The following is a 17,417-nucleotide window of genomic DNA, read 5'->3' as shown; positions in this document are numbered from 1 at the left end:
GTACAGCAGCTTCAGATCTTCTAATCTTACCAAATGATTGAGATTGTCCACTACATGAGCAACTTCATTAATACATTGACACCAGATGCAGTTGGAAATGTTTCTGATCTTCTTATGGTCTTTATCCCTGTGTGTTTGCTTTGAAAAAAAAAAAAACTGAACATTTGGAATTTAGCACAGCATCTCCCTTTTCCTAAAGAAACCCTAGTTCCTATTTGTCAATCAAAAAAAGTTGAAAATATGGAGCACTTCACTGATTTGTGTGTCATCTTTTTGCAAGTTCCATGCTAATCTTGGTACAACATCTTCCTAGTCCCAAGTGACTCTTTGTCTAATTAAAAAAGAACAAAATATGGAACGCTTCACGGATTTGCGTGTCATCCTTTCGCAGGGGCCATGCTAATCTTCTCTGTATTGATCCAATTTTAGTATATGTGCAGCCGTAGCAAGCACATCGACCAGCTCCTCCGCTGCCACTTATAATACTGACCATATCATTGTTCTGCTCACCAAGACCTTGTATGGAGAATTGTGTAAAAATGTGATAAAATATTTGGAGAGCAAATGCTTAGTTACCCTAAATGCAATTTCCAAGAGGCTGGTAACTTGTGGAGGTGCATCATTAAAGTATGGTCAGTTTGTGTAGCAAAGAAAGAAGAATAATTTGATTGGTGTCAAGAGTCAAAGGAACATCACAAAGTGGGCAGGTCAATGCTGGAAACGGGCGTGGTTCCAGGCAGTTTGTTTATTCCACGGTGCAATGTCACTGTCTGGGTCTCTGTTAAGGTACTGGCAGCCATCTTCTGTCATTTCATTATAGTTCATGCTTTTTTGGAAGGGGAAATTTCATTCTCAATTATGTGGTCTTCACAGACTGAGGTTGTACCTCTGCATTTTGCTAGTTTTGACTCCTACAAAATCCCCATATGTGGGCATCTAGACTGCATCATTCCTGATAGCGACAGACTTCGTTTACCCTCTCACTAGCATGTTGTTCAAAACTAAACCACAAACACAATTGTCTGTGTAGAGTCAGGCCTAGAGTCAGCTAAAGAAATGTACAGCAGCTTCAGTTCTTCTTATCCTACCAAATGATTGGGATTGTCCACTACATGAGCAACTTCATTAATACATTGACACCAGTTGCATTTGGAAAAGTTTCTGATCTTCTTATGGTCTTTATCCCTGTGTGTTTGCTTTGAAAATAAAATAAATATTTAAAATTTGGCACAGCAACTCCCTTTTCCCAAGGAACCCTAGTTCCTATTTGTCAATCAAAAAAAGTTGAAAATATGGAGCACTTCACTGATTTGTGTGTCATCCCTTTACAAGTTCCATGCTAATCTTGGTACAACATCTTCCTAGTCCCAAGTGACTCTTTTTCTAATTAAAAAAGAACAAAATATGGAACGCTTTGAGGATTTGCATGTCACAATTTTGCAGGGGCCATGCTAATCTTCTCTGTATCGATCCAATTTTAGTATATGTGCAGCCGTAGCAAGCACATTAACCAACTTCTCAGCTGCCACTTATAATACTGACCATATCATTGTTCTGCTCACCAAGACCTTGTATGGAGTATTGTGTAAAAATGTGATAAAATATTTGGAGAGCAAATGCTTAGTTACCCTAATTGCATTTTGCAAGAGGCTGGTAACTTGTGGAGGTGCATGATTAAAGTGTGGTCAGTTTGTGTAGCAAAGAAAGATGAATAATTTGATTGGTGTCAAGAGTCATGGGAACATCACAAAGTGGGCAGGTCAATGCAGGAAAGGGGCGTGGTTCCAGGCAGTGTGTTTATTCCACGTGGTGATGTCACTGTCTGGGTCTCTGTTAAGGTACTGGCAGCCATCTTCTGCCATTTCATTATAGTTCATGCTTTTTTGGAAGGGGAAATTTCATTCTCAAATATGTGGTCTTCCCAGACTGAGGTTGTACCTCTGCATTTTGCTAGTGCTGACTCCTACAAAGTCCCCATATGTGGGCATCTAGACTGCATCATTCCTGATAGCGGCAGACTGCGTTTACCCTCTTACAAGCATGTTGTTCACAACTAAACCACAAACACAATTGTCTGTGTAGAGTCAGTCCTAGAGTCAGCTAAAGAAATCTACAGCAGCTTCAGTACTTCTTATCATACCAAATGATTGAGATTGTCCACTACATGAGCAACTTCATTAATACCTTGACACCAGTTGCAGTTGGATATGTTTCTGACCTTCTTATGGTATTCATCCCTGTGTGTTTGCTTTGAAAATAAAATAAACTGAACATTTGGAATTTGGCACAGCATCTTCCTTTCTCCCAAGGAACCCTAGTTCCTATTTGTCAATCAAAAAAAGTTGAAAATATGGAGCACTTCACTGATTTGTGTAACATCCTTTTGCAAGTTCCATGCTAATCTTGGTACAACATCTTCCAAGTCCCAAGTGACTCTTTTTCTAATTAAAAAAGAACAAAATATTGAACGCTTCACGGATTTGCGTGTCATCCTTTCGCAGGGGCCATGCTAATCTTCTCTGTATCGATCCAATTTTAGTATATGAGCAGCCGTAGCAAGCACATCAACCAACTTCTCAGCTGCCACTTATAATACTGACCATATCATTGTTCTGCTCACCAAGACCTTGTATGGAGTATTGTGTAAAAATGTGATAAAATATTTGGAGAGCAAATGCTTAGTTACCCTAATTGCATTTTCCAAGAGGCTGGTAACTTTTGTAGAGCTGCATGATTAAAGTATTGTTAGATTGTGTAGCAAAGTAAGAAGAATAATTTGATTGGTGTCAAGAGTCAGAGGAACATCACAAAGTGGGCAGGTCAATGCAGGAAAGGGGCGTGGTTCCAGGCAGTTTGTTTATTCCACGTGGTGATGTCACTGTCTGGGTATCTGTTAAGGTACTGGCAGCAATCTTCTGCCATTTCATTATAGTTCATGCTTTTTTGGAAGAGGAAATTTCATTCTCAAATATGTTGTCCTCCCAGACTGAGGTTGTACCTCTGCATTTTGCTAGTGCTGACTCCTACAAAGTCCCCATATGTCGGCATCTAGATTGCATTATTCCTGATAGCGGCAGACTGCGTTTACCCTCTCACAAGCATGTTGTTAAAAACTAAACCACAAACACAATTGTCTGCATAGAGTCAGGCCTAGAGTCAGCTAAAGAAATCTACAGCAGCTTCAGTTCTTCTTATCATACCAAATGATTGAGATTGTCCACTACATGAGCAACTTCATTAATACATTGACACCAGATGCAGTTGGAAATGTTTCTGATCTTCTTATGGAGTTCATCCCTGTGTGTTAGCTTTGAAAAAAAAAACTGAACATTTAGAATTTGGCACAGCATCTCCCTTTTCCCAAGGAACCCTAGTTCCTATTTGTCAATCAAAAAAAGTTGAAAATATGGAGCACTTCACTGATTTGTGTGTCATCTTTTTGCAAGTTCCATGCTAATCTTGGTACAACATCTTCCTAGTCCCAAGTGACTCTTTGTCTAATTAAAAAAGAACAAAATATGGAACGCTTCACGGATTTGCGTGTCATCCTTTCGCAGGGGCCATGCTAATCTTCTCTGTATTGATCAAATTTTAGTCTATGTGCAGCCGTAGCAAGCACATTAACCAGTTTCTCAGCTGCCACATATAATACTGACCATATCATTGTTCTGCTCACCAAGACCTTGTATGGAGTATTGTGTAAAAATGTGATAAAATATTTAGAGAGCAAATGCTTAGTTACCCTAATTGCATTTTCCAAGAGGCTGGTAACTTGTGGAGGTGCACGATTAAAGTGTGGTCAGTTTGTGTAGCAAAGTAAGAAGAATAATTTGATTGGTGTCAAGAGTCATAGGAAACTCATGAAGTGGGCAGGTCAATGCAGGAAAGGGGCATGGTTCCAGGCAGTGTGTTTATTCCACGTGGTGATGTCACTGTCTGGGTCTCTGTTAAGGTACTGGCAGCAATCTTCTGCCATTTCATTATAGTTCATGCTTTTTTGGAAGGGGAAATTTCATTCTCAATTATGTGGTCTTCCCAGACTGAGGTTGTACCTCTGCATTTTGCAAGTGCTGACTCCTACAAAGTCCCCATATGTCGGCATCTAGACTGCATCATTCCTGATTGCGGCTGACTTAGTTTACCCTCTCAACAGCATTTTGTTCACAACTAAACCTCAAACAGAATTGTCTGTGTAGAGTCAGTCCTAGAGTCAGCTAAAGGAATCTACAGCAGCTTCAGTTCTTCTTATCATACGAAATGATTGAGATTGTCCACTACATGAGCAACTTCATTAATACCTTGACACCAGTTGCAGTTGGATATGTTTCTGATCTTCTTATGGTATTCATCCCTGTGTGTTTGCTTTGAAAATAAAAAAAACTGAACATTTAGAATTTGGCACAGCATCTCCCTTTTCCCAAGGGACCCTAGTCCCTTTTGTCAATCAAAAAAAGTTGAAAATATGGAGCACTTCACTGATTTGTGTGTCATCCTTTTACAAGTTCCATGCTAATCTTGGTACAACATCTTCCTAGTCCCAAGTGACTCTTTTTCTAATTAAAAAAGAACAAAATATGGAATTTGCGTGTCATCCTTTCGCAGGGGCCATGCTAATCTTCTCTGTATCGATCTAATTTTAGTATATGTGCAGCCGTAGCAAGCACATTAACCAGCTCCTCAGCTGCCACTTATAATACTGACCATATCATTGTTCTGCTCACCAAGACCTTGTATTGAGTATTGTGTAAAAATAGCTTCCGAGATCAGACGAGATCGGGCGTTCTTCAGCTGGTATGGCCGTAAGCAAAGTCTGCTTGAAAATCCTGGACTTTGAACAAAAGGGCTTTCAAAACATTACAAAGATTGAAAAAATCTCTTAACTTACTTTGAAAAAAGCTTACAAAAAGCTGTAAATACTTTCATTTTGAAAAGTTTTTCAATAGTTAAAGCTTACAGCACCTGGTATTCCCAGGCAGTCTCCCATCCAAGTACTAACCAGGCCCAAGCCTTCTTAGCTTCCGAGATCAGACGAGATCGAGCGTTCTTCAGCTGGTATGGCCGTAAGCAAAGACTGCATGAAAATCTTGAACTTTAAACCAGAGGCGCTTGAAAACATATCAAAGAGTGAAAACTCATGCTTTACTTTCAAATTATGATGAAGAAAAGGCAAAAAGTTGGAGTGGTAAGCTTTTATTTGCAACACAACAAAGAAAGTGCACACCTTCCAGAGGCAATGCAATACTGGGTGGATGCATGGAGCGGATGGAGCAGGCCCTTGTGCCAACTCACTGTTCTAAAAATCTGCTTAATATGACGTATCAGATATTAAACTGACATCAGGGTGCGTCGCACCTTAAGGCCGAGGGCCGGACAACCCCACCTAATCCATTCAGGTCCACCCCACTCCATAGCCAAGCCTGTGAATGATTGTTGTAGAGCACACACAAACACAGAATCCTGAAGAGAGGTTTATAAAAAAAAAAAGAAAAAAGAAGGGAAAACACATCAAACAGAAAAAAAAATACCCCTTAACTTACTTTTAAAAAAAGCTAACAAAGAGATGTAAACACTTTCATTTCAAAAAGTTTTTCAATATTTAAAGCTTACAGCACCTGGTATTCCCAGGCAGTCTCCCATCCAAGTACTAACCAGGCCCAAGCCTCCTTTGCTTCCGAGATCAGACGAGATCGGGCGTTCTTCAGCTGGTATGGCCGTAAGCAAACTCTGCTTGAAAATCCTGGACTTTAAACAAAAGGGCTTTCAAAACATTACAAAGAGTGAAAAAAACTCTTAACTTACTTTGAAAAAAGCTTACAAAAAGATGTAAATACTTTCATTTTGAAAAGTTTTTTAATAGTTAAAGCTTACAGCACCTGGTGTGCTGTCCTCACTACAGTGTGGAACTGAAGCTATACAGCCAGTTAAACTCTTCCCGCAAATAATGGCTTGAGTCGTCGTAAGTTTTCTTTTAAGCCGTTTACTGTGACTTCATTTATTTACAGAGACAGAGTGAAAACTATAACACAGAAAAACATAAATCAACCATCCTGTATGTGTTTAACAATCATAAATAAATTGTCTTTGTAACATACATTTACGTTTCTTTTCTTAAACAAATAATGCCTTTAACATTAACCTAACACTTTCATTTATGAAATTAGGTACTCACGACATTGCATCTGTGGTGATTGCAGTGTGGATTACATGCGATGGACCCAGATTACACACAACTGAATTCTAGTGTGGTCTTGACTAATTATAAGGAAACAGGATATGACCCATAACAACTTCCTGTACAAAATAAAAGCACTCGCTAAAAGTTTCTAACTTTGAACCTTTCAAAATAAAGTTGCACTCAAAGGATGCCTTAGAAGGCAGCACACTCCCCGCCTGATCTCTGTGAGGTCACTAACCAGAGCTAATACATACTAGTCTTTACCCAAAAGCAAAACAACCTCCGAAGCTGGTCTGAGAAAGGTCTTTGAGTTTCCCTGATTAGTTGTCCTTAACTCCACCTTTCGTACATTCCCGTCCCCTCCAGGGAACGCTTTCATAATCACAGCCATAGGCCAGTCATTACGGGCAGCTTGTCTGTCTTTAAGAAGCACAATGTCTCCTTCTTGCAAGTTCCGGTGTGACTTGTTCCATTTCCTACGATACTGCAAAGTTGGCAGGTACTCTTTCCTCCAACGACTCCAGAATCTATCGGCAAGAACCTGCACTTGTCTCCACTGTTTGGTGAGAAGATCTTTGTCTGTGAAGTCTCCCAGTATAGGTGGGACTCCAACCTTCTGGGTTAACAGCATTGAAGGTGATAGGATGAATGGGTCCTCAGGATCATCTGAAACTGGGATTAGTGGTCTTGCGTTGATGATGGCTACTACTTCTGCCATTAATGTGCATAAAACATCGTGTGTTAACCGAGTGCACTGATCGCGAAGCATTGCATCCAGAATCTTCCTAGCTACTCCGATTAGTCGTTCCCAAGAACCTCCCATGTGTGACGCATGAGGGGGGTTGAATACCCATGAACACCCTTGTTGGCTTAGGAACCTCTGCACTGTGGTCTCAGGGTTGTTCCCACTCATTCCAAGCTCCTTACACGCTCCTACAAAGTTTGTGCCACAGTCAGACATGAGCTGTTTAGCTGGTCCTCTCACTGCGAAGAAACGTCTCAGGGCGTTGATACAGCTTGAAGAATCCATCGATTCGATAACCTCGATATGTACTGCTCTGGAACTCATGCAGCAAAACAGAATAGCCCAGCGCTTGCTTCCTGCCTGCCCACCCTTAGTGCGCCGTGCGATGATAGACCAGGGTCCAAAAACATCTAAACCTACGTAAGTAAAAGGAGGGCAGGTTTGGAGACGCACCGCAGGTAAGTCAGCCATGCGTTGTGTTTGCAGTTTGCCTCTGAGCTTACGGCAAGTTACACATTTATGTAAGGCAGAGTTAATGAGCCTTTTACCACCTAAAAGCCAGAACCCTGCTGCCCTGAGAGCTCCCTCCGTGAGGTGACGACCTTGATGCTGTACCTGAGAATGATAATGCCTGACGAACAACAAGGAAACATGATTGTCCTTTGGGAGAATTATTGGGTTAGTTTCTCCAATGTCCAGATTAGCATTTTTCAGTCGACCTCCGAGACAGATGAGATTGTTCTGCAGGATTGGACTGAGGTGAAGAAGATTGCTGCTTGGATGGACTGGTTCATTCATCATCAAGGCTTTGAATTCCTTAGGGAATGCTCTTTTCTGCACAGCGCCAATGATGATTTCCTTTGCTTGAGATAATTCTTCTGGAGTGCGAGGAAGATCACACTTATGCCAACCTTTACACTTTTCAGTGCGCTTCGAATGAATGTGAGACCTTGCATTGTGTATTAAGAATGATATGGCCCGAATGAGAGAACTCAAACTAGAGAATCTTTGAAAGCTTTCTGCTTTGAGGTTCTTCTCTCGTAATTCTGTTACATAGCTTCTCACTTGAGTACGGACATTCACATCCAGCTCTGGTTCAACTAGATCAAAAGGTTGAGCCTGCTCTGATTCATTAGGAGTGTTCATGAGAAATTGAGGTCCTGTAAACCACGTCGTCTTTGCCAGGAGCGAAGCAGGAACAGACCTTGATGCGAGGTCTGCAGGATTGTCCTCTGTGCGCACATAATGCCATTGTTCAGGCTTCGTAGTTTGACGAATGCGCTGAACCCTGTTATGGACGTACACATAGAAGCGTCTCGATTCATTGTGGATGTAACCTAAAGCTACCTTACTGTCAGTGTAGAATTTCGTGGAATCTATTTTTAAATCCAGTTCATCTTTAATCAGGTCTACCATTTCCACAGCAAGAACGGCTGCACAAAGCTCCAGTCTTGGAATCGTTGGTTCAGACGGAGGTACGAGCTTGGACTTTCCCATCACAAATCCGACCTGCACTTCTCCGTTCTCTTGTACAGTTCTCAGGTACGACACAGCACCAATAGCTTTGGTTGATGCATCAGAAAAGGTACAGAGCTGTACGTGTACTGCTTTGGCTAAAGAAGTCGGCGTATATGTACGTGGTACATGAAGGTGTCTTAGCCTCTCTAGTGAGTCGTGCCAGACTTTCCACCTGCCAATCTTATCTTCAGGGAGCGGCGTGTCCCAGTCCGACTGTTCAGCTGTGAGTTCTCTTAGAAGAGCTCTTCCCTGGATTGTAACTGGTGCCAAAAACCCCATTGGGTCGAAGATACTATTTATCGTGGAGAGGACACCACGACGGGTGAATGGCTTGAGGTCTTTCGCCACAGAAAAGGTGAACGTGTCACTTGTCACTTCCCACAGAAGACCTAAACTGCGCTGAATGGGCACAACTTCCCCACTGAGATCCACATTCCCTTCAACTGCTGCTCGGTCTTCCTGAGGGAAAGCTTCCAAGACCTTTCGGCTATTAGAAGCAAACTTGTGAAGCTTGACATTTGATTTGGCAAATGATGACTGCGTTCTGCTGAGCAGATCAATGGCTTCAGCATCAGATGGAAGGGAATGAAGACCATCGTCCACATAAAAGTGGCGCTCCACAAAGTCAACTGTGTCACTCCCATGTTCTCTCTCACCCTCTCGGATAGCTCTCCTGAGTCCATAAATAGCTATGGCTGGAGACGGGCTGTTCCCGAAAACATGGACTTTCATTCTGTAGTCTATGACTTCTTTGGTCACATCATTGTTGTTATACCACAGAAACCTCAGGTAATTCCTGTGATCTGGGCGCACTATGAAACAGTGAAACATCTGCTGTACGTCTGCAAGTATAGCTACCTTTTCCTTGCGGAACCGCATCAGTACTCCAAGCAGCGTGTTGTTAAGATCAGGCCCTGTGAGAAGCACATCATTAAGAGAAACTCCAGAACACTTAGCGCTCGAGTCAAATACCACCCTGATTTGGCTTGGCTTTCGAGGATGGAACACCCCAAATGTTGGAAGGAACCAACATTCCTCATTCTGTCCCAATGGTGGCGCTACCTCTGCATGGTCGTTCTCCAGAATCTTCTCCATGAAGGCTACATACTTTTGTAACATCTCTGGTCTCCTTTTTAGGCTGCGCTGGAGCGATGTGAAACGTTTGACTGCTTGATCACGATTATTAGGTAAGCGTTGTCTCGGTTGTCTGAATGGGAGTGGAGCCACCCAACTGTTAGACTCATTTCTGTAGACCTCTTTGTCCATCATCTTCAAAAAGATGTCATCTTCGATTGAAGGAGCCAGCTTGTTGTCACGCTCCGTTTGATTAAAGACTGTTCGTCCTAAAAATTCTCCTGCAGCTTGGTTGTTCTTTAAGTTTCCCTTCCTTGTCCTTGTGTCAGGATCTATCCTTTCTTTGATATATAGGGAATTTGTACAAGGTTGGAAGGTTGAAGGTCGACCATTTTCGAGCACTGTTGTTTTAAACGAGTTAACCGTTGGCTTGTGTGTGCTCCCCAAGCAGACTTCTCCGACTAGCACCCATCCTAAGTCTAGCCGTTGCGCAAAGGGGGCGTTGTGAGGTCCGTTAACTTGCTCCCTCACTTTATGTACTCGTATTATATCTCTACCGAGCAACATGAGTATCTCAGCTGTAGGATCAACCTCTGGAATGAGCTTAGCTATCTTACGAAGATGGGGATGGTGACGAGCCACATCTGGCGTCGGGATTTCTGACCGATTGTCGAGTATGTCGTCGCACTCTATGAGTGGTGGAAGTGGAACAACAACTCCTCCTTCATGAGACTCTACCACGAACCCCTTGGCTGTCCGTCCAGATAATTCCACTGAGCCTGAACATGTTTTCAAGTAGTAAGAGTAGGGCTCGCTTTTTATTTTGAAGAGCTCAAAGAATGCAGACTTTACTAACGACCTATTACTTTGGTCGTCCAATATGGCATAGGCTTTAATAGCTTTGTTTGGTTGGCCATCGGGGTAAACTTTGACTAAGCAAATCTTAGAGCACGACCTGCCAGCTTGTCCCATGCCACAAACCTCTGTGCAGCTGGAATTAACAACAGCTTCGCTGCTGCTGTGCTCTTCTCCCTCCCCACCATCATGTGATGGAGTTGTAGCCGCTTGAGCTTGAGGTGCTGGGCCGGGATGCATAGCAGTGTTATGGTGAGTGCTATCACATTCTATGCACTTAACTGCATTTGAACAGTCTTTTGCTACATGAGCAACAGAGCTACAACATTTTAAACAGATTCTTTTTTCTTTAAGAAAGGCTTTCCTCTCTTCTAGACTTTTGGCTCTGAAGGTTCTACACCGTTTAAGTGGGTGAGGCTTGCCATGAAGTGGGCACATTTTATCTGGATCACTATAGCTTTTCACAGGGCTGCTACTTGTGTATGTTGAAGCTACATTTGTCTTATGGACCGAAATGGGGTTTCTTGTGCCTTTGGGAAGGAATTTGTCAGGCCTTGTAGGTGTGCCACTAACACCTGAGATGGCGAAGCTAGGGTCATTTCTTCTTCGTGCTTCGGAACCTACGAATTTGCTAAAAAAAGCAAATGGAGGAAACTGTCTTCCATTTTCTTCCTTGTACCGTGAACCAGTTGAAACCCATTTATCTTGGAGTCCATAAGGTAGCTTGGCTACGATTGGTTCGATGCCACGTGCTGTGTCCAAGTAGGAAAGAGCTGGGAGATATCCGTCTTCCTTGGCACACTGTACTTCCATTAACAAATCTGCGAGTTCTCTAAGCTTTGTGTGTTCCTTGCTTGAAACTCTTGGAAAACTGCTCAGTCTGTCAAAAAGAGACTTTTCGATTATCTCAGGTGCAGCATAGCATTCTTGGAGACGTTCCCAGGCCTTTCTAAGAGCCATGGTTGGATTTGTTGCATATGCTGACCGTAGGCGTCTTACATGGTCACCGGATTCTTTACTGAGCCATTTTACTAATAAGTCCAGCTCCTCTGTAGCTGTGAGGTTCAGTCCTTGTGTCACATTAGCATACGATGACTCCCAGGCACGATAATGTTCAGGCTTGTCATCAAACTGGTATAAACTTGAACTGACCAGCTCTCGACGCGCTAAATACTGCCCCAAGTGTCCAGCTGTAGGTGTGCTATGAGAGGCTGTTGACATATGGTGGGGGAAAAAAGGCTGTGTCGATTTGTTCGAAGTAGAATGACACTCATTTTGACTGTTTTGTTGACTGGATTGTACATGCGCAGTCCGATTGTCCATTCTATTTGCTGATGTGACATAGACACGGTCATTTTTCGGTGTATGCTGGTTGACAATATCAGCATATAACGTCTGACATCCTTGGTAAAAAGGGTTGTGAGGACTAACCGTTCGAGGATTAACTGCTTCTTGGATTGAGCAGTGTGCTTGAAGACCTTTGTTCTCTGTGTGCGAGTTGAAATGGTCAGCAACATAGTCACTCGTTCGCTCCATTTTATCTTCCTCTGAGGGACCCGCTTCATCCAATAGCAAACAGTTTCTCATGACATCTGCTGCTTCCCAGACGGCTGCCTCAGCTTCAGCTGCCGCTGCTTCTCTACGCATAACAAGCGCTTCTAACTCAGCATCTCTTTTTACTTTTTCTATCTTGACTTGAGTTTCTTGTTCGGCGTATGCAAGGCGTGTTTTTGCTGCCTCAGCTTTGGCACGTGCACGTATTGCTGCACTGGCAGAAGACATGGATGATCGTGAGCTTCTCCCACTAGCCATCGAAGTCTTGTCGCTTTGTCTTCCATCCATTTTACCACAATGTAACACCAGCTTTTCCTTGTCTTTTCACTGTGCTGTCCTCACTACAGTGTGGAACTGAAGCTATACAGCCAGTTAAACTCTTCCCGCAAATAATGGCTTGAGTCGTCGTAAGTTTTCTTTTAAGCCGTTTACTGTGACTTCATTTATTTACAGAGACAGAGTGAAAACTATAACACAGAAAAACATAAATCAACCATCCTGTATGTGTTTAACAATCATAAATAAATTGTCTTTGTAACATACATTTACGTTTCTTTTCTTAAACAAATAATGCCTTTAACATTAACCTAACACTTTCATTTATGAAATTAGGTACTCACGACATTGCATCTGTGGTGATTGCAGTGTGGATTACATGCGATGGACCCAGATTACACACAACTGAATTCTAGTGTGGTCTTGACTAATTATAAGGAAACAGGATATGACCCATAACAACTTCCTGTACAAAATAAAAGCACTCGCTAAAAGTTTCTAACTTTGAACCTTTCAAAATAAAGTTGCACTCAAAGGATGCCTTAGAAGGCAGCACACCTGGTATTCCCAGGCAGTCTCCCATCCAAGTTCTAACCAGGCCCAAGCCTTCTTAGCTTCTGAGATCAGACGAGATCGGGCCTTCTTTAGCTGGTATGGCCGTAAGCAAACACTGCATGAAAATCTTGAACTTTAAACCAGAGGCGCTTGAAAACATATCAAAGAGTGAAAACTCATGCTTTACTGTCAAATTATGATGAAGAAAAGCCAAAAAGTTGGAGTGGTAAGCTTTTATTTGCAACACAACAAAGAAAGTGCACACCTTCCAGAGGCAATGCAATACTGGGTGGATGCATGGAGCGGATGGAGCAGGCCCTTGTGCCAACTTACTGTTCTAAAAATCCGCTTAATATGACGTATCAGATATTAAACTGACATCAGGGTGCGTCGCACCTTAAGGCCGAGGGCCGGACAAGCCCACCTAATCCATTCAGGTCCACCCCACTCCATAGGCAAGCCTGTGAATGATAGTTGTAGAGCACGCACAAACACAGAATCCTAAAGAGAGGTTTATAAAAAAAAAAAAGAAAAAAGGCGGGAAAACGCATCAAACAGAGAAAATACCCCTTAACTTACTTTTTAAAAAAGCTAACAAAGAGATGTAAACACTTTCATTTTAAAAAGTTTTTCAATATTTAAAGCTTACAGCACCTGGTATTCCCAGGCAGTCTCCCATCCAAGTACTAACCAGGCCCAAGCCTTCTTAGCTTCCGAGATCAGACGAGATCGGGCGTTCTTCAGCTGGTATGGCCGTAAGCAAAGTCTGCTTGAAAATCCCGGACTTTAAACTAAAGGGCTTTTAAAACATTACAAAGAGTGAAAAAAACTCTTAACTTACTTTGAAAAAAGCTTACAAAAAGATGTAAATACTTTCATTTTGAAAAGTTTTTCAATATTTAAAGCTTACAGCACCTGGTATTCCCAGGCAGTCTCCCATCCAAGTACTAACCAGGCCCAAGCCTTCTTAGCTTCCGAGATCAGACGAGATCGGGCGTTCTTCAGCTGGTATGGCCGTAAGCAAAGTCTGCTTGAAAATCCTGGACTTTAAACTAAAGGACTTTCAAAACATTACAAAGAGTGAAAAAACTCTTAACTTATTTTGAAAAAAGCTTACAAAAAGATGTAAATACTTTCATTTTGAACATTTTGAAAAGTTTTTTAATAGTTAAAGCTTACAGCACCTGGTATTCCCAGGCAGTCTCCCATCCAAGTTCTAACCAGGCCCAAGCCTTCTTAGCTTCCGAGATCAGACGAGATCGGGCGTTCTTCAGCTGGTATGGCCGTAAGCAAAGTCTGCTTGAAAATCCTGGACTTTAAACAAAAGGGCTTTCAAAACATTACAAAGAGTGAAAAAAACTCTTAACTTACTTTGAAAAAAGCTTACAAAAAGATGTAATTACTTTCATTTTGAAAAGTTTTTCAATAGTTAAAGCTTACAGCACCTGGTATTCCCAGGCAGTCTCCCATCCAAGTACTAACCAGGCCCAAGCCTTCTTAGCTTCTGAGATCAGACGAGATCGGGCGTTCTTCAGCTGGTATGGCCGTAAGCAAAGTCTGCTTGAAAATCCTGGACTTTAAACAAAAGGGCTTTCAAAACATTACAAAGAGTGAAAAAAACTCTTAACTTATTTTGAAAAAAGCTTACAAAAAGATGTAAATACTTTCATTTTGAACATTTTGAAAAGTTTTTTAATAGTTAAAGCTTACAGCACCTGGTATTCCCAGGCAGTCTCCCATCCAAGTTCTAACCAGGCCCAAGCCTTCTTAGCTTCCGAGATCAGACGAGATCGGGCGTTCTTCAGCTGGTATGGCCGTAAGCAAAGTCTGCTTGAAAATCCTGGACTTTAAACAAAAGGGCTTTCAAAACATTACAAAGAGTGAAAAAAACTCTTAACTTACTTTGAAAAAAGCTTACAAAAAGATGTAATTACTTTCATTTTGAAAAGTTTTTCAATAGTTAAAGCTTACAGCACCTGGTATTCCCAGGCAGTCTCCCATCCAAGTACTAACCAGGCCCAAGCCTTCTTAGCTTCCGAGATCAGACGAGATCGGGCGTTCTTCAGCTGGTATGGCCGTAAGCAAACACTGCATGAAAATCTTGAACTTTAAACCAGAGGCGCTTGAAAACATATCAAAGAGTGAAAACTCATGCTTTACTTTCAAATTATGATGAAGAAAAGGCAAAAAGTTGAAGTGTAAGCTTTTATTTGCAACAAAACAAAGAAAGTGCACACCTTCCAGAGGCAAAGCAATACTGGGTGGATGCATGGAGCGGATGGAGCAGGCCCTTGTGCCAACTCACTGTTCTAAAAATCCGCTTAATATGACGTATCAGATATTAAACTGACATCAGGGTGCGTCGCACCTTAAGGCCGAGGGCCGGACAACCCCACCTAATCCATTCAGGTCCACCCCACTCCATAGCCAAGCCTGTGAATGATTGTTGTACAGCACACACAAACACAGAATCCTGAAGAGAGGTTTATAAAAAAAAAAAAAAAAAGAAAAAAGGCAGGAAAACGCATCAAACAGAGAAAATACCCCTTTACTTACTTTGAAAAAAAGCTAACAAAGAGATGTAAAAACTTTCATTTTAAAAAGTTTTTCAATAGTTAAAGCTTACAGCACCTGGTATTCCCAGGCAGTCTCCCATCCAAGTACTAACCAGGCCCAAGCCTTCTTAGCTTCCGATATCAGACGAGATTGGGCGTTCTTCAGCTGGTATGGCCGTAAGCAAACACTGCATGAAAATCTTGAACTTTAAACCTGAGGCGCTTGAAATCATATCAAAGAGTGAAAACTCATGCTTTACTGTCAAATTATGATGAAGAAAACGCAAAAAGTTGGAGTGGTAAGCTTTTATTTGCAACACAACAAAGAAAGTGCACACCTTCCAGAGGCAATGCAATACTGGGTGGATGCATGGAGCGGATGGAGCAGGCCCTTGTGCCAACTTACTGTTATAAAAATCCGCTTAATATGACGTATCAGATATTAAACTGACATCAGGGTGCGTCGCACCTTAAGGCCGAGGGCCGGACAAGCCCACCTAATCCATTCAGGTCCACCCCACTCCATAGGCAAGCCTGTGAATGATAGTTGTAGAGCACGCACAAACACAGAATCCTGAAGAGAAGTTATTAAGAAAAAAAAAAAAAGGCGGGAAAACGCATCAAACAGAGAAAATACCCCTTTACTTACTTTGAAAAAAAGCTAACAAAGAGATGTAAACACTTTCATTTTAAAAAGTTTTTCAATATTTAAAGCTTACAGCACCTGGGATTCACAAGGGAGTCTCCCATCCAAGTACTAACCAGGCCCAAGCCTTCTTAGCTTCCGAGATCAGACAAGATCGGGCGTTCTTCAGCTGGTATGGCCGTAAGCAAAGTGTGCTTGAAAATCCTGGACTTTAAACAAAAGGGCTTTCAAAACATTACAAAGTGTGAAAAAAACTCTTAACTTACTTTGAAAAAAGCTTACAAAAAGATGTAAATACTTTCATTTTGAAAAGTTTTTCAATAGTTAAAGCTTACAGCACCTGGTATTCCCAGGCAGTCTCCCATCCAAGTACTAACCAGGCCCAAGCCTTCTTAGCTTCCGAGATCAGACGAGATCGGGCGTTCTTCAGCTGGTATGGCCGTAAGCAAACTCTGCATGAAAATCTTGAACTTTAAACCAGAGGCGCTTGAAAGCATATCAAAGAGTGAAAACTCATGTTTTACTGTCAAATTATGATGAAGAAAAGGCAAAAAGTTGGAGTGGTAAGCTTTTATTTGCAACACAACAAATAAAGTGCACACCTTCCAGAGGCAATGCAATACTGGGTGGATGCATGGAGCGGATGGAGCAGGCCCTTGTGCCAACTTACTGTTCTAAAAATCCGCTTAATATGACGTATCAGATATTAAACTGACATCAGGGTGCGTCGCACCTTAAGGCCGAGGGCCGGACAAGCCCACCTAATCCATTCAGGTCCACCCCACTCCATAGGCAAGCCTGTGAATGATAGTTGTAGAGTACGCACAAACACAGAATCCTGAAGAGAGGTTTATAAAAAAAAAAAAAAAAAAAAGAAAAAAGGCGGGAAAACGCATCAAACAGAGAAAATACCCCTTTACTTACTTTGAAAAAAAGCTAACAAAGAGATGTAAACACTTTCATTTTAAAAAGTTTTTCAATATTTAAAGCTTACAGCACCTGGTATTCACAAGGGAGTCTCCCATCCAAGTACTAACCAGGCCCAAGCCTTCTTAGCTTCCGAGATCAGACAAGATCGGGCGTTCTTCAGCTAGTATGGCCGTAAGCAAAGTCTGCTTGAAAATCCTGGACTTTAAACAAAAGGGCTTTCAAAACATTACAAAGAGTGAAAAAAAGCTTACAAAAAGATGTAAATACTTTCATTTTGAAAAGTTTTTCAATAGTTAAAGCTTACAGCACCTGGTATTCCCAGGCAGTCTCCCATCCAAGTTTTAACCAGGCCCAAGCCTTCTTAGCTTCCGAGATCAGACGAGATCGGGCCTTCTTTAGCTGGTATGGCCGTAAGCAAACACTGAATGAAAATCTTGAACTTTAAACCAGAGGCACTTGAAAACATATCAAAGAGTAAAATCTCATGCTTTACTGTCAAATTATGATGAAGAAAAGGCAAAAAGTTGGAGTGGT

General features: G+C 41.9%; 1 protein-coding gene, 15 non-coding genes and 4 pseudogenes across 16 annotated transcripts; 1 reads left to right on the top strand and 19 right to left on the bottom strand.

The window, feature by feature from the left end:
- Nucleotides 1-346: 346 nt before the first annotated feature.
- On the bottom strand, nucleotides 347-453 carry LOC114778201 (U6 spliceosomal RNA). The gene has a single exon (XR_003746241.1). It is a non-coding gene; the product is annotated as a U6 spliceosomal RNA (small nuclear RNA).
- A 945-nt stretch (nucleotides 454-1,398) lies between these two features.
- Nucleotides 1,399-1,505, bottom strand: LOC114778155 (U6 spliceosomal RNA). Its single transcript, XR_003746219.1, has one exon. It is a non-coding gene; the product is annotated as a U6 spliceosomal RNA (small nuclear RNA).
- A 370-nt stretch (nucleotides 1,506-1,875) lies between these two features.
- On the top strand, nucleotides 1,876-2,039 carry LOC114778190 (U1 spliceosomal RNA). The gene has a single exon (XR_003746230.1). It is a non-coding gene; the product is annotated as a U1 spliceosomal RNA (small nuclear RNA).
- Nucleotides 2,040-2,456: 417 nt separating this feature from the next.
- Nucleotides 2,457-2,563, bottom strand: LOC114778206 (U6 spliceosomal RNA). Its single transcript, XR_003746246.1, has one exon. It is a non-coding gene; the product is annotated as a U6 spliceosomal RNA (small nuclear RNA).
- Nucleotides 2,564-3,512: 949 nt separating this feature from the next.
- LOC114778209 (U6 spliceosomal RNA) lies at nucleotides 3,513-3,619 on the bottom strand. The gene has a single exon (XR_003746249.1). It is a non-coding gene; the product is annotated as a U6 spliceosomal RNA (small nuclear RNA).
- A 940-nt stretch (nucleotides 3,620-4,559) lies between these two features.
- On the bottom strand, nucleotides 4,560-4,664 carry LOC114778154 (U6 spliceosomal RNA). Its single transcript, XR_003746218.1, has one exon. It is a non-coding gene; the product is annotated as a U6 spliceosomal RNA (small nuclear RNA).
- Nucleotides 4,665-4,947: 283 nt separating this feature from the next.
- Nucleotides 4,948-5,066, bottom strand: LOC114778204 (5S ribosomal RNA). The gene has a single exon (XR_003746244.1). It is a non-coding gene; the product is annotated as a 5S ribosomal RNA (ribosomal RNA).
- A 534-nt stretch (nucleotides 5,067-5,600) lies between these two features.
- LOC114778156 (5S ribosomal RNA) lies at nucleotides 5,601-5,719 on the bottom strand. The gene has a single exon (XR_003746220.1). It is a non-coding gene; the product is annotated as a 5S ribosomal RNA (ribosomal RNA).
- An 814-nt stretch (nucleotides 5,720-6,533) lies between these two features.
- On the bottom strand, nucleotides 6,534-12,730 carry LOC114778148 (uncharacterized; the record flags this gene model as incomplete). Its single annotated transcript, XM_028967092.1, has 2 exons — nucleotides 12,542-12,730; nucleotides 6,534-12,388 (listed from the first exon to the last, which is right to left on the bottom strand). A coding segment is annotated over exon 2 (5,676 nt), but the record flags the coding sequence as incomplete, so codon positions are not given.
- Nucleotides 12,731-13,394: 664 nt separating this feature from the next.
- Nucleotides 13,395-13,513, bottom strand: LOC114778193 (5S ribosomal RNA). Its single transcript, XR_003746233.1, has one exon. It is a non-coding gene; the product is annotated as a 5S ribosomal RNA (ribosomal RNA).
- A 142-nt stretch (nucleotides 13,514-13,655) lies between these two features.
- Nucleotides 13,656-13,774, bottom strand: LOC114778181 (5S ribosomal RNA). Its single transcript, XR_003746228.1, has one exon. It is a non-coding gene; the product is annotated as a 5S ribosomal RNA (ribosomal RNA).
- A 150-nt stretch (nucleotides 13,775-13,924) lies between these two features.
- On the bottom strand, nucleotides 13,925-14,043 carry LOC114778162 (5S ribosomal RNA). The gene has a single exon (XR_003746226.1). It is a non-coding gene; the product is annotated as a 5S ribosomal RNA (ribosomal RNA).
- Nucleotides 14,044-14,185: 142 nt separating this feature from the next.
- On the bottom strand, nucleotides 14,186-14,304 carry LOC114778160 (5S ribosomal RNA). Its single transcript, XR_003746224.1, has one exon. It is a non-coding gene; the product is annotated as a 5S ribosomal RNA (ribosomal RNA).
- Nucleotides 14,305-14,455: 151 nt separating this feature from the next.
- Nucleotides 14,456-14,574, bottom strand: LOC114778161 (5S ribosomal RNA). The gene has a single exon (XR_003746225.1). It is a non-coding gene; the product is annotated as a 5S ribosomal RNA (ribosomal RNA).
- Nucleotides 14,575-14,716: 142 nt separating this feature from the next.
- On the bottom strand, nucleotides 14,717-14,835 carry LOC114778170 (5S ribosomal RNA). The gene has a single exon (XR_003746227.1). It is a non-coding gene; the product is annotated as a 5S ribosomal RNA (ribosomal RNA).
- Nucleotides 14,836-15,371: 536 nt separating this feature from the next.
- On the bottom strand, nucleotides 15,372-15,490 carry LOC114778169 (uncharacterized; annotated as a pseudogene).
- A 529-nt stretch (nucleotides 15,491-16,019) lies between these two features.
- LOC114778174 (uncharacterized) lies at nucleotides 16,020-16,139 on the bottom strand (annotated as a pseudogene).
- A 142-nt stretch (nucleotides 16,140-16,281) lies between these two features.
- LOC114778149 (5S ribosomal RNA) lies at nucleotides 16,282-16,400 on the bottom strand. The gene has a single exon (XR_003746214.1). It is a non-coding gene; the product is annotated as a 5S ribosomal RNA (ribosomal RNA).
- Nucleotides 16,401-16,940: 540 nt separating this feature from the next.
- LOC114778180 (uncharacterized) lies at nucleotides 16,941-17,060 on the bottom strand (annotated as a pseudogene).
- A 120-nt stretch (nucleotides 17,061-17,180) lies between these two features.
- LOC114778187 (uncharacterized) lies at nucleotides 17,181-17,299 on the bottom strand (annotated as a pseudogene).
- Nucleotides 17,300-17,417: the final 118 nt, after the last annotated feature.

This window comes from Denticeps clupeoides, unplaced genomic scaffold (assembly GCF_900700375.1).
Source record: "Denticeps clupeoides unplaced genomic scaffold, fDenClu1.1, whole genome shotgun sequence".
NCBI lineage: Eukaryota > Metazoa > Chordata > Actinopteri > Clupeiformes > Denticipitidae > Denticeps > Denticeps clupeoides.
This window is presented reverse-complemented; position numbering and strand designations above follow the sequence as displayed.